General features: G+C 41.5%; 1 protein-coding gene across 1 annotated transcript in view; it reads left to right on the forward strand.

Annotated features, from left to right (window-relative positions):
• Positions 1–8,046, forward strand: part of IFTAP (intraflagellar transport associated protein) — a gene marked incomplete at its 5' end in the record, with an annotated part of 40,093 nt that extends 32,047 nt beyond the window's left edge. Inside the window, 1 exon segment of the mRNA XM_057411506.1 lies at positions 7,167–8,046. Coding sequence (XP_057267489.1) covers positions 7,167–7,319 — 153 coding nt within the window.
• Between the last annotated feature and the right edge of the window lie 7,278 nt (positions 8,047–15,324).

The raw sequence follows: 15,324 nt of genomic DNA on the forward strand, positions 1-15,324 counted from the left end.
CTTGATCAGCTCAGAGTATTCGATGTTCTGTGGCAAAATGTCTTACTTTTGAAATAGATGAAAATTGCAGTTTGCAGTGTGAAAATTTTAGACCACTTGTCTGTGTGGAAGTTTGAAATGAATGGCTTTTTGGGAAAAGAAGTGAAAAAGAGACTCCCTAGTGCACTGAGGAATCATTTGAAGGATGAAGCATAGTGGTAAATATGCAGTGTGAACAAACTTTTCTAATAGGCAATGAGTGGGTAAGAGAAAATTGTTAGCAGTGAAGTTGAGTGTGTTCTACTTTGGTATCTAATTTCCATAAGCATTTGGGGCTCGAGCTTTTAAACAAAGGTTTGTCTACTGTTTCTCTGCACATGCATAAAACGTTCCTGGAACAACAAGGTCGACATAAGGGCATAGTGAATGTGTATACTTTCAGTAACTATGTTGGTAGAGAAAACGTAGATTTGGTTTTGTAGAACCCTCATGAAGACTTGCTGTAATTTAACCTCTTCTTAGCTTAGTTACCTATAAATGTAACAAATGTTCATAGAATCACAGCATGGTTTGGGTTGAAAGACACCTTTAAAGTTCATCTGGTTCCAACCCCCCCTTCCACGGGCAGGGACACCTTCCACTGGACAAGGCTGCTCCAAGCCCCATCCAACCTGGCCTTGAACACTGCCATGGATGGGGCAGCCACAGCTTCTCTGGGCAACCTGTGCCAGTGCCTCCTCACCAACCTCACAGGGAAGAACTTCTGACTAACACCTAATATAAATCTCCCCTCTGTCAGTTTAAAGCCATTCCCCTTGTCCTGTCCCTGAAGTCCTTGTCAAAAGCTCCTCTTCAGCTTTCTTGTAGGCGCTTTTAGGTACTGGAAGCTGCCCTAAGGTCTCCCCAGAGCCTTCTATTCTCCAGGCTGAACAAGCTCAGCTCTCTCAGCCCGTCTCCATAGCAGAGGTGCTTCAGCCCTCAGAGCATCTCTGTTTCTTTCTCTCTAGACTGCCCAGGGCTCTCTGGATGGCTTCCCTTCACTCCAGTGTCTTGACTGCACCACACAGCTTGGTGTCATTGGCAAACATTTGCTGTTGTTACAACCAAACAAACCGAAAAATATTTGCACCTTACATTGTAGTTTAGAAGAGTGTTTTGGATTTCTGCTAGGGAAAGACAGGTAGTAATGAACCCAGTTGCTGGTACCATTACTAGCATGGAATTTTAAGATGTTTTGCCTGTGGAAAAGATGAAACCGGACATGAATATAGTGAGGAGGTCAAGGAGTTGACCTTAGACTTAATAGGAAAGAACTTGTTTGCAGGCTTTGTCTCACATTCTTGTACATGTACACATTCTTGACCATGCTATTTCTAAAAGTTAATGATGGTTTACTGTTGCAGAATGACTCTAGGAGCAGGACCATAGAACCCTGGAGGACTGTGCGAGCAAGGCAGGGGGTGGCCCCCACAAGTAACCGGAGACCGGACATGGGAGGAGAACGTGGAGGAAGCTGTGTGGGGCTAACCAATACTGTTGTGCCAGGGAGGAGTGGCTGAATACCACTCCTATATATATGTGAACTGCGTCACAAATAAACTAGAAGTTGCTTATCACCCATATTGAGTTGGCCTGTCTGCTTCTCCTCGCCGCTTACAAATGGTGCCCGAACAGGGACGCGGACTACAGGGCCCTGGTCACTGGGGACCCGGATTACAGGGCTCCGACTAGCAGGGACCCGGAATACAGGGCCCCGACTAGCGGGGGCCCGGGATACAGGGCCCCGGTTGACGGGGACCCGGATACAGGGCCCCGGTCGACGGGGACCCGGATACAGGGCCCCGACTAGCGGGGACCCGGAATACAGGGCCCCGATTAGCGGGGACCCGGGATACAGGGCCCTGACTAGCGGGGACCCAGGATACAGGGCCCCGACTAACGGGGACCCGGATACAGAGCCCCGGTCAGCGGGGATCAGGATACAGGGCCCCGGCTAACGGGGACCCGGAACGGCGAGTGAGCGGCGCCGGCGGCAGCGGCCGGGAGGTGCGGGCAATGCTGCTGCGGTGGCGTGATGGACCCGGGTGCTTGGACTAACCAAAAGGAGTCCGCCACTGGGGCGAACCAGACACTGCTGCGTCGGGAGGCCGATCTGGAGACTGAGGTTACAGGACTACCCAGAAGAAGACGATCCGGAAAAGGCTGGCCATGAAAATGGACCGAGAGGTAGCCCTGGACTTATTACAGTGCTTTTTATAAAAGCGGGGAACTGAGCCCTGAACTTTTTACAGTGCTTTTTATAAAAGCGGGGAATTGAGCCTGAGACTCTAAAGCAGCTAGCAGGTCTAGTGGCTGTAGGGAAGGCTAAGGGATTTTTTGTAGATCCTAATACAGTTTTTGAGGAGAGTGAGTGGTGAAAGTTTGGTGAAGAACTATTTGACTCAATGCTTAATGATGATAAAACAGCAAAGAAACTCGGTAAACCACGGAGAGAAGTAATAAACTGTATAAAAAGTTACAAGGCGGAAAATAAAACTGCCGTGGTAGCAACGGAGAAACTAGGAACAGACGTCCCCGGTGGGTTTAAACCGCGGGAAGATTACAACTCATTTCCCACAACTCACGGGAGCACAGGGTTTCACCCCCCCCCCCCCCCCCTTCCTTTTCTCCCCCTCCTTCATCAGAAGGTGCCACGGAGGAGGTGTAACCCCCTGCTCCCCCACCACCCCAGTTCCAAAAGTAGGGACTTTGAAAAGGACAGAGAAAGTATATTAGAAGGTATACGTATGATAAATGTCGAGGAATCCGAAAGAAAGAGGGCGGTGCCTCGGCGCCGGATCGATTGCGGCGCCATTTTGAAGCACGCAGTAGAAAATAGAGATCATGCGCTAGCGGGAGATTTAAAGGAACTGCGAAAGACACAGCTGCGAGCAACGGAGACCCCGAGTTCGGCGCAGGATCAGCCCCTGAATCCCCTGAATCCGATCCAGATTTATATCCTCTGCTTCCAGACCCTGACTCTTCGTCTCCCGGGTCGGTCTGCTCAGACTTACTGGCCCTGGAGACGCTCAGTTGTAACAATGGGTAACCAAATATGTGATCATTACTGGGGAATTTTCTCCAATGGGCATCTTTGCATATCCTGTGTTTACTACACAGCAGGGGGCTAAAGAGTGGGAAGCTCTTGATCTCAAAATAGTTAAGGAGGCCTGACAAACAGTGACCACGTATGTGTTAAAATCCTCTTATACTCAAGCTGTATATGTTATGATTTTTTCTTGCGATTGACAGGGAGAGCCCATACAGTTTCTCTGTGATACTCATGTACTAGAAGTTGGTAAATATAAGTATGTCCAGGTTTCTATCAACGCTTGGAGACCTCTGTAGATACTGCTGGCCACTTTTTCCAGCACAGGCTGGCCACCTGTGTCGGAATGAGTGTGCATTTTGGTCAGTATAAAAGCCCAAGCCTCATACGATGTGGGGGAGGCAGAGCCTCTGCGGGGACGCCCGCTAAGGTTGAGCCTGCCACCTCGCACTGCAATGATGCTTCTCGGAGCTGGTTTGCTGTTAGTCTCCACAGGGTCCTTGTGCCACGTTCTGTAGGTGGGACTGTAGTGGGAGTAATGATGGCTTTTGCAGGGACTAAAAAAAAAAAAAAAAAAAAGGGGGGGGGGGAGAGAGAAAGTAATGATGCTGCACTTAACCTGTCTACTTCTCAAGAACTGAAGAACTGATAACCTGGGGGAGGGGGTATATTTGTGTTCTCCTGCCTACAGGTCCATGGTGACTGCCTGCAAAGTTTGTCAAGCCTTGCCATGAGCTGGACAGACAAATGGATAAACCTGATGCCTCAGCTACAGGAGCTGACTGTGATTACCCCAAGCAGAATGAGATAGAGGAAGAGAAAGAACAAATAACTGCAAAACATCACCTGGGGACAACTGAAAAGTAACATCCTGAATATGTGTGCTTGTAAAGTAGCTATTGTTAGAGGTTATGATTGTGTGTATAAACCCACCTGTATTTACTAGCTAGTTGCTAATAAGAAACTGCACCTTGTATTGTATAGATTTGTCACTTGTAAAAGAGATGTTAGAGTATTGAAATTTGCAGTAGCTGCTAGAAAATGCTAAGGCAAAAGCTAGGAAAATTTTAATACAATGGTAGTGTTATAAAGCAGGTGATGGAACAAATTAAGAGGGGGAGAGAATTCCACTGGTAAGAAATTTCTTTGGCTAGTCCCTCACTGCCATCAGCATCTTCAACATGCTGCTGCACCCTGTAATAGTTACTCTGCTAATGTAAATTTGTGTGTGCCTTGCTGTAGTAGCGACTTGTTACAGGATGAAGCAGGTGAAACTGTGCATTGACAACAAGGTGCAAGGACTGAGGCTGACCAAATGCCTGCTACCACAATCAAGGGCAAGACTGGGTTGGCTTCTATGTTTGCCACCAAGAAGAACCTTTAGCTCCGCTGTTGGCTGCAACCCAGCAGGCGTGGAGTGGTGGGGACACATGCCATGCCAGACCTTGATGTGAAGGATCAGAGAGCTATACAGCCTGTTACCAGAGAGCCATACAGCAGAAAAAAGGGGCAGGCCCAGCAGCCTGTAGTTGGCATATGTTGGAGATATAATGTAGTCCAGATCCCCTGCTCAAGTAGGGTCACCCAAACCATATCTAAAACATAAAGGGGGAAGATGTGGAGACAGTGTTCTCATGGGAGAATGCATAATTGGTACATAAACTTTGAATAGTCCTGAAAGATACAGCAAGGCCATGAGAGACCTGAAGAAGCTTAAGCAAGCAAGATAAGAGGCTGGAATTCACCAAGTTAATGAGAACTGTGGACTGTTGGCAAGCTTTCAAGGTTGAGTTCTCACACCTGTGTTTAACCAAGTATAGGTTAGTCACTAAGGGTCTTCAAAACATGTATCCAATCATAATATGCCAAATCACTGTAAATGCTTCAGCCGGGGCCTTGGCTCAACTAAGCAGACTGGGTTGCTGAGTTGCTAAGCAGACAATTCTACATCGAAGGCAATTTCTGATTTGTTTTAATGTTGACTCTATAAGACATGCAACACTGCAGAACCTTTTGTTGTTGAAACAGGGACATGGATGTGAAGAGTTTGATGGAATGTGTTGTATGAGTCTCTCTGATTATGCTAATTCGATGCACGCACAGCTGAGAACCCTGGCTCAGCTTACCCAGCAATAGTAAATGAGCAATATCCTAAGAATAACTAGATGGTTGTCTTCACGGGGCATTACAGGTTGAGTCAAACACTGCTGTTTAAAGTATTGCACTTATGTATCATTGTTAGGTTAATCATTGTAGCTATTAGACTTGCTTATAGTTGTGTGATAAAACAGGTGAACAAAATAAGCCACAATGCCTTGCTCGCACAAAGAAAAAGGGGGGAATTGTTGCAGAATGACACTAGGAGCAGGACCATAGAGCCCTGGAGGACTGTGCGAGCAAGGCAGGGGGTGGCCCCCACAGGTAACCGGAGACCAGACATGGGAGGAGAATGTGGAGGAAGCTGTGTGGGGCTAACCAATACTGTTGTGCCAAGGAGGAGTGGCTGAATACCACTCCTATATATATGTGAACTGCGTCACAAATAAACTAGAAGTTGCTTATCACCCATATTGGGTTGGCCTGTCTGCTTCTCCTCGCCGCTTACAGTTTACCTTTTATTGTCTATGGACATAATCAAGGTAATATTTGCTTTCAGAATGAATACTGTTTTCTAAACCAACTCTTATCTAAAGTTTGTTTTTCTCATTTATAATTGCCTAGGGTCTCAAGGTCTGCATCTGAGATGGTATACATGATCCAGCAACTCTAGAAGCCAATGTAATCCAGGCCCATAGTACATTAAGCCATTAAGCAATATAGATGATTAATAAAATTGTACAAAACCAGAAAAATATTTCCTGATCAGTCAGAAAATATTAAAGTTTATTAATAAAAGATGTAGAGTTTGCAGGGCACTTGCTGCCATCTCTATCAGGTTCCAGTTCACTGGAGAGAAATCCCACTACCACTTCTCTGATTTATTAGATGGCATTAACTGTGTCAATGCAGCTTCTTAGAAAATGTTACCAGAAACTGGGCCTTCTAAACTGAGTGGTAAGATGCTGAGTGTCCTTCTTGCCTTTCAGAAAAAAAAAAAAAAGGCATATTTTTAACTTCATATGTGTCAGTAGTCCTTGGCTTCATTGAGGATTTGTCAGAAGTTTATAAAAATAAGCATGTGTTTAAATGTTTTGCTTACTTGGTACTCAAGTACTTAAATCTTTGAAACACATAGCCCTTAAGGAGATGTGCTGTTTTTCATGGTTGAAATTTCTAGACTTCTCAAAGGATAGGGGGCATTCATATCCATTTTGGGCAGGAAGGATGTGTCTTCTGTGTAGCTCTGGAATTAATTTTATGTAACTGCTGGCCATAAATCTTCTGTGTCTTGGCCCCTTATACAGCCTGCCACAGTTACTTGTTTTCATTATTTTATTTTATAGGCAGATTGTTTATTCTAAATTATTTCAATAAGAAGCAATAAAGAAATGCTTTACACTATGTCAACAAAGCAAACATTGGCAAATGCAGTACAACTCTTACAGTCATCATGCAAGAAATCCAAACCAGCCAATTGCATATTTCTGACATGGTGAAAAGAATTACAGTCTGAAAATTGATTGTGTCATCTTGCTTATTCCAGGCATTTCCTTTGTTGAAACTGTGTTCTGGGAAGCATGTTACATTAGTATCAGATGCATGTACACCCAAGCTCCATGTGATATTTGCTGAAATTTTAGGGATATGGAATCTGTCTTTGAAATTTAACATATCTGTACGTAACTGTCCATATCTCCACAGCCCTGCCAGTATTAGTGTCAAGAATGTAATAGATACATGCAAGGGAGGTTTTTAGATTCCTTGCCTTGGGCAAAATTAGCTAATTATATTAATTCAGATACAGTACAGCACAAATGGAGCACATTAAATGGCTTAAATTAGGTCAAATTGAATAATTGAATTTATTCTTTTACTTAAAAAGAGCTTAATCAGCTGACAGTGCTAGAGTCAGGAAGTATTAATTAGAAGTTTGTATTTTGAGCTCCCTTATCTTCATTTGCAGCAATGTTACTTACATATCTGTTTCTCTTCATTACAGCCACTAGGAGATGATGTTCACCCATTCTCACTTGATGAAGAATTTGATTATGACAGTGTGGCACTGACCCCGAAGTTCTCTGAAGCTGAGCTCAAGGCCATTATAGATTTGTCTGAAGAGAAGAAAACAGGGACAGATGTGAAGTCGGCATGAGCTGAAGACTGGGTTGAAGGCATTCTGTGCAGTGCTGCTAAATAACATTTTAGGGGGTAAATCTAGCACTTCACTGTATCCTTATTTAGTGGTTTTGTCTGTGTGGCCAGTAAATGACATCCTCAATACCTTTTTGCTTGCTGTACCAATGTGCCTTGGAGACTTTGGTTCCCTTCCCCTGTATCTCCTCCTTCCAAGTCCTCATGAGAACATGAAATAGGAAGATGGTGCTTGCTCAGAGTTCTTGTATAATAGCCATTCAGCTACTATATTATATGTCTGTACAATGATTTGCTTAGGCATTCAGGTTGACTGAAGTCTGCATTTGTTCCTGAACCCAAACAGGATTTTTGTATAATAATAATGTTGTATAGGAAATATTTATATAGATAATATTTTTAGTCTGCAGTGTTTAGCTATGATGTTGTTTTCCAGGTGGTACAAGACATTTGGAAGGATGTATCCAGTGACAACCATGAATTCCCTTTTGTAGAAAAATCCTTGAGCAGGGTGCATGCTGTATTGGTTCAGGTGAGGTATGCTGGAGTAATTGCTCCATAGGACCAAAGCAAGCTGGTGGAATTCAAAATAGCGCTATGGCTACTATTGCTTCTGTTTGGTACAGACTCAGGTCCTGACTAGTGCTAAACTAGTCCTAGAGCTGCCATTTACCTACTTCTTTCAGTAATGCAAATAAGAGCTTTCTGCAGCTGACAGATCAGTCTATAAACTCACTTCATTATAAGGTTTAAATGTACAGAGTTACGTGAGTGGATAAATATGGGAATGTTGTTTTGTTTTTTTTCTCTGTTTTTTGAGCTACTTCAGTTCTGCAGAGAAATAAATATTCCTGTTTCCAATAAACTTGTTGAGTTCATCAAAATTGACATTGTATAACTCCTAACAATAATAACATGTGCCTTCCACACAAAGTAAAAAATAATCATCTCATGCATTAAAAGAACTGGCATTGAAAATACAAATTTCAGTTCATATTGAAAATTGGCATTGAGATGATTCCAAATTCCAGCTTATGGCTTATACTAAGCATCACTGAAATACAGCATACTCTGGAGTTGAGTAAAGGTGAGAAGAGTGTGTATCTTTGACACAGGGTAGTATGTACTCTAGCTATGAGGTTTTTAGAATTACTTTTTTCCAGCTTACTGTGGAAGCTTCACTATTGAGGTTTGGTTTAACGTCACTGCACTGAATTGTATTATTAATTGTTTTCTGGTGAAACTACATTAGCTAAAGTCTGTTGACCAACATTTTGTCCTTGGCCTGTCTATCTCCATTACTTCTGAAGTGGGTGAATATATTACTTATGAAGTGGGATCAATATAGGAAGGGAACAGACATACTAGAGACCAAAACACAAGTTGCTTAAGGCTGTGAATGAAATCCCCATGCCTGGTCGGCTGATCTGTTATTGGCAATTTAGAAAAGCAAGGAAAGGTGCTTTGATTCTCCAAAGTAAATGTTCTGGATCAGTAGTTTTGTAGACCATAATCACACACCACTGAAATCTGAATAGCATTTGTTCTGAGAAATGGTGTTTACCTTGATTAGGGGGATATAGTTCAAGAGCGAGATTCATAGACTCATAGAATAACAGACTGGTTTGGGTTGTAAGGGAACTTAAAGTTCATCTAGATCCAACCCCCTGCCATGAGCAGGGACACCTTCCACTAGACCACGTTGCTCCAAGCCCCATCCAAACTGGCCTTGAACACTGCCATGGATGGGGCAGCCACAGCTTCTCTGGGCAACCTGTGCCAGTGCTTCACCACCCTCACAGGGAAGAACTTCTGCCTAAGAGCTCATCTCAGTCTCTCCTCTGTCAAGTTAAAGCTATTCCCCTTTGTCCTGTCCCTGCAGGCCCTTGTCAGAAGCCCCTCTCCAGATTGCTTGTTGGCCCCTTAAGGTACTGGACTGCTGTATGTATCCCCAGAACCTTCTCTTCTCCAGAAAAGAAAGGGGTCTCAGACAAGATGTTTAAAGAGAGTAATATAAAACTGCCAGTGTGTTGTATAGAAAAACTAGTCTGTATAGGTTCTTGCTTGTAGGAGATAATGAGAAATTAATTTTTTACATTTACACTAATAAAGATGCCTGTGCTGTAGTTTTTGAGATAATTTGCTATCTATCAGATTCTACTGTTGTTTGGGAAACATCTTCCTTTTTTTTTTTAAATGTGAGTTCATTTGAATTCCATGAATTGTGTTGTTGAACCCAACCTACTTTGAATGAAGTGCTTCAGATCCAACTGGAATATTCCAGTGAAACATTCAGCTAAAATTTCCTGAGCAGATTTAATTATTAATTCACCTTCTTCTGGAAGACACAGTTAATGTGTATAAATGGGAGGGATAAGAACTAAGTTCTGGAAGAGTTCCCATGGCAAATCTGGGAGGAACAAATGGAGAACTACTGCATAAAGATAGCAAGGTCTGCCTTTAAAAGCCTCAACAGAGAAATAAGAGGGACAGCCTCATTACTATATGTATGTATAGCAAATATAAAGCAAGAGACCTGTGTGTACAGAGTTTGCTATCCTGCAGACAAAGAATCAACCATAAATAAAGATGAACTTTTGTGGAATAATGAATTCAGAACTTTTCTGTATGTTATTATAAAAAAGGTATGAGGCACACAAACTAGAGATTCGTCCTGTTGGAATCTTATAGCCAGTAGCATCAATGAGAAACCTTGTCCAGGGATTCATGATGATCTTCATTCCAAATCACCTCTGGAATCTCTTAAGTACATTTTCTGTTCGTTTCATTATCAGTTTTTCCCTGTACATTAGAGATACATCCAGCCATTCAGGACCTTCCCTCATATGATGAGATGATTCTTTTACCAGATGTTCAGAATACCTATTATGCTCTGTAAATATCATTCAGTCTAGTCATTGTATGGTTCTGTTTGATATAAAGAAGCACTTTGTTACAGAATACCCAACAAAATTGGAACTCTAGTGACAGAGGAATGGGGATAATTCACTTACATTTACACCACTCATGAGATAGATTTTTGCTCTTTTTTAAGAAAGATGAATATCACAGTTGTGGTCAGGCAATGCAGGCTTCATTTTCTGAATATTTTATTGGCTTGCCCCTGTGGTTGTTTTTGGACTGTACTTTTCAATTGATTATCCTTCACAGAGGAGGCATATTTCCCTCTTCTCCATTACCAGGTTGTCATTTTTAAGAACATACTTTATGTGCATGTTAGATTTTATACATGTACATGGAGTTAGTTACCTGGAATTGTTTCAGTGTTCACAAGGTGGTTCAAAGTCTGAATAATATGTATCTTTTCCTCTTGTAGCTTGTATTCTCTTTAAAATATTCAGCATGAGTTGTGAGGGATGTTGTCCTTTTCTGTAAGGATGTTGTCCTTTTCTATTTACAGTCTTTTCTAAACATTTAGACTCTTTTCCAGAAGAATTAAAGGCAAAATTCACACATGGAACAGGAAGCTTAAAGTGCTACTTGGAATCAACTTAGGAGCTGCTGCGGTAGGGAATATGATTTTACCCCTAGTACACTGGCAAGGATTTAGAACTGCAGAATCTTTCACCCCTTGGAAGTTAAGGCTGGGTGATGCATCTCTCTAATCCCTTTGTGTTCGTGACTTCATTGATGTCCAAAGTGCAACAGATATACATCCATATAATTCAGAGAGCTCATCTGTAGGCAGGCAAAGAGAGCTGGGCTTGTTCATCCTTGGAGAACAGAAGGCTCTGGAGAGACCTAAGAGCAGCTTCCAGTGCCTAAAGGGACATATAAGAAAGCTGGAGAGGGGCTTTGGACAAGGACAAGGGGGAATGATATAGTGAAAGGTGTTACCAGACTGTTTCTTTCTGCAGTCTTGATGGATCCTGAGCTGTGGGGAGGAACTCCTGGAGTTTTATGGAAAGAATAATACTCCTTCCACTAGGGTAGGAACCTGAATGGTTGTTACCTTGGCTGGCAGTGGTGCAAGCTTAGATATTACTAATGCTCAGAGTTACTCCTTGTGGGCGTAAAAGGAAGAGTAATTATTTGCTGAGATAATGGTTGTGAAAGAGTAAGATAAAAATGGAAGAAATGAAGAGATGCAGACGAATCTGACTCAGATACAGTTCTAAGTATATTTCTATTAATGCACAAAGGTATCATTACATTACATACAATACATACATAATTTTAGTATGGAGAGTACTCACCAGATAATTCAGAACCTCTTGAAGAGGGTGGCATGGAAGCAAATCCTTACTCTTATGGAGGAGACGCTTTGATCCTCTGGCCTTGATTTTCTGCTGCTATAAACTGGCAGAACTCCACCGAAGCCATCTGTATTCATACAGAGCAGATGGGACCCAGGTATTTACAGTCTTAGCTGAAAGAATATGGAGCCAAATTAGTTCCTGATTTAACATTACTGAATATATAGCTATGTATATGACCTATTTTCATGATGGGAAAATATTTAAATGCAGAGCCAATGCAAACATGAAATATTAAAAACGTATCTTGAAATGTAAAAAACATCTTTAACAATTCAGTTACTAATTTTACTCTGGTAATTTTGGAGTTTCTGTAGTGGCGTGTGCTTAGAACATTGATTTTTGCTTTAACAAAAATATCACATGTATTTTCAAATCCTGTTCAAATTGTGAAACGTGATTACACACATTAATAAAGATTCCCACCTGCTTTAAAGTTTGTTTGGGTTGGGTTGGGTTTTTTTTTTCTTTTCTCCCTCTTCATCTTGGCAAGGATTGGAAGTGAACTTTGCTTTATCTTGGAATTAATTTAGGAAAGTATGATATCCTTTGTGAAAACATATGCTTTCTTATAAAGGCAGACTTTCTTGGTTAGTGATGCAGAAATAAGAAATAAGGGCTGACAAGAAAGCTGGAGAGGGGCTTTTAAGAAGGGCCTGTAGGGACAGGACAAGGGGGAATGGCTTTAACCTGACAGAGAGGAGATTGAGATGAGCTCTTAGGCAGAAGTTCTTCCCAGAGAAGCTGTGGCTGCCCCATCCATGGCACTGTTCGAGGCCAGTTTGGATGGGGGCTTGGAGCAACCTGGTCTAGTGGAAGGTGTCTCTGCCTATGGCAGGGCGTTGGGACTGGAGGAGCTTGAAGGTCTCTTCCAACCCAAACCATTCCATGATTCTATGATTTTTATGACCTCATGACTTTCTTGGACCATGCTGAACAAGTGGCTTACTACCCCCCTTCACAGGCTGAAGTTCAGACTTGGTGTTTTCAGGGCACCCAGTGAAGTGAGGAAACCCATGATAAGGGTTCCCTCTGGCCTCAGGAGGTGAGCTCCCTTCACCACAGAGCTGAGCACTTGTGATAGTGCAGGGCATTCCCATCACGGTGTGCTTTCTTGTGGTGAGGCGTCAGTTAGCACAGGTGGGTGTGAGGTACCATGTGTCCTGGGCTCCTCATGGAGGGATGCACCCTCTCACTGAAAGGCAGCTGCCTTTGCCAGTCTTAGGCATATGCAATTCACCTGAGTGCTAAATGACTGCTTATCCCTTGGGAAAACAAGACAGTTTTCTCTGACATAGTATTAAGTTGTACCTCATCTCAAAAGGTGATGAGTTTGGTAAGTTTGGGACTTCTGGCTGTTGGAGGTGACACCTTGTGTTTTGCTGGCAAGGTACTGTAAGCGGATTTTGCAGGTGCTGTGAAATGCCACGAAGTTAGACTGAAGATACTTTTAGTGCTTGTTTATGACAAGTTTGCAAGAAGAAAAGTGAATCTTAAGAGGTACTGTCATTTTTATAGACAGGCTACTTTATTTGCAACAGCAGTGCTCCAAAGTTAAAATGGAAATCAATTTTAATGGTCTATGAAAAATTCAGAAATATTTGTCTCATTTACAGCACTTCCAAAAAGGACAGATAATAAAATTCCCCTGATTAATCATCTATAATTTTATGTGCTCTGGGGTGTCTTGTTCAGTACATCTATGCACATAAATGTTTCCAAATAATAAGCAAAGACAGATCTTAACAAAGTTCCTAAGTCTAACTTCACACTAAATAAAGCCCTCTTTAATCTGAATGTTCCCAAACTTTGGGAAAGCAGATATTCTACTTGAAAAATCTCTAACCAAACCTTTCTCAGGCAACCATTTAGTACCCATCTGGACTGCAAAATACAAAGCAGTCAGGGACCTGCCCATAGAAAAAAAACTAGGGAACATGACAGTTGGAATAACTGTATAGGAAGATAATGGATAAAAGGATTCTAAAGGCAGTACCATTAAGTCAAAAAATACATTTTTCTAGATAATAAACCATACTAAAATATTCTGTTGACTTCACACAATTCTTGAGAACCTTTGAATACCCAGCTGAAAAATTAGTGTAATGATTTTGTAATTCAAGTGAATTTACAACCCAGTTACCTCTTGAGCCATTAAAATGAGATTAAAAATTGTATAGGATTCTTCAGTGTATTCTGTGGCAGTGCTAACAGCATAAATTAAGGTTTTAGCCTCATTCTATCATCTTTTACAACAGACTTCGTTCTTTTGTGGCTATTGTGGTTGAGGAATCTGGTGGCCCTTTCTGGAGTGCAGGTGTGTACTTGCAGCAAGTAAACCTTAATTTTAATAAGTTCTATTAAATCCATCTGCTTTCTCTCTGTATGTATAAATCCTTGTAGTATGCAATATGATATGCATAATTCTTAGAAAGAGGCAAGTGTCATTTATCATGTTGCCTATACTCCTCAGAATGACTTAGCTAGTAGACAAATTTTACCAATTACTTGGAAGTGTTGCTTCTGCCATTTAGATTTGCTGCAGATTGCACATTTGTTCTTTGAGAGAGAAATGTTGAGATACATTTTTTCATCCCTTTTTTGTTTTGTTTTTGTTTTTGTCTTTCCTATGTCAAATTTGCAACTAGCTTTCCTAAACTTGATAAGACACTACATTAAAGCAATGAACGACTTTCCTGCTGGATAAATTTTTCAAGTTAAAAAAGATGGAAGGCTGCTGCCTGGGCCAGGAAACATCAAAGCACCATTAGAATTTCATGCACAAGCTTAACATTTGCGAAGCCATTAAAAACAATCATTCAGGAAAATGCAAATGCTGGCCAGCCTGCTTACTGAATGAAAATTTAATTACAAGCTGCCTGTGCTTAAGTCAGCTGCTTACAATTCGACCCCTCTGCCCACCAAGGGTTCTGGTAACATATTTCAAAATCCAGACTGCCAAAAGTACAGACAGCTCTCACTAGCTGAATAGCATTTCCCAGAACCAAATTGGGATCAGTTTAAGACTTTCTGTTTTGGGTTTTAAAACACTTCTAGAATTCCACAGATCTATTTAATGTTCATAAACATTCGTAAAGTAAACTGTACTTGATAATGTACATTATCAATAAAAAAGATAATGGCCCAGTGAGTATCTTTCTGCTGACAGAAGGAAGAAGGAAGCTAGTGTAAGGAGAGTTTTGCTGAGCAGCCAAATGTTGCCTGTGCTCTGAATGTGGCACTTGATGTTTTCTTTTGATTTTACAATAGTCGTACAAGAATCTTCCTTGTCAAAAGAGTTGGCTGAATAAAATCCCACTCCCAAACCCACAAGTATGAATGTGCTGGCAAACAAGCTATCCAAATTTAATTGCCTACTATTCCAAGGGTAATAGTGATCATTATAGGGTGTTTTGCAAGGTGCTTGCAATTGAGAGCATTTCTGAGCAGAAATGTTCCAATAAGTGTTTATCTGCTTGGAATCCTCTACTTGTCCAAATTTCATTTTTGAAATATGTATTCTTTTCATACTTTTCGCTCACTGCCCCAGAACCAACAGATTAAAGTCATCCTTCAGAGATGATACTGCAAAAACATAAATTAGAGTTCTCGTAACAGAAGTGATGAAATAAGGAACAAAATAAAATTAACTTATGTTAAATTTAGGAAAAAACCAACTTGCTGAAATTCAGATATAGAATCATAGAATCACAGATTGGTTTGGTTTGG

Source organism: Pezoporus wallicus, unplaced genomic scaffold, assembly GCF_028554395.1.
Source record: "Pezoporus wallicus isolate ANWC-B61680 ecotype Strahan unplaced genomic scaffold, APGP_CSIRO_Pwel_v1 contig_1058, whole genome shotgun sequence".
Taxonomy (NCBI): Eukaryota; Metazoa; Chordata; class Aves; order Psittaciformes; family Psittacidae; genus Pezoporus; species Pezoporus wallicus.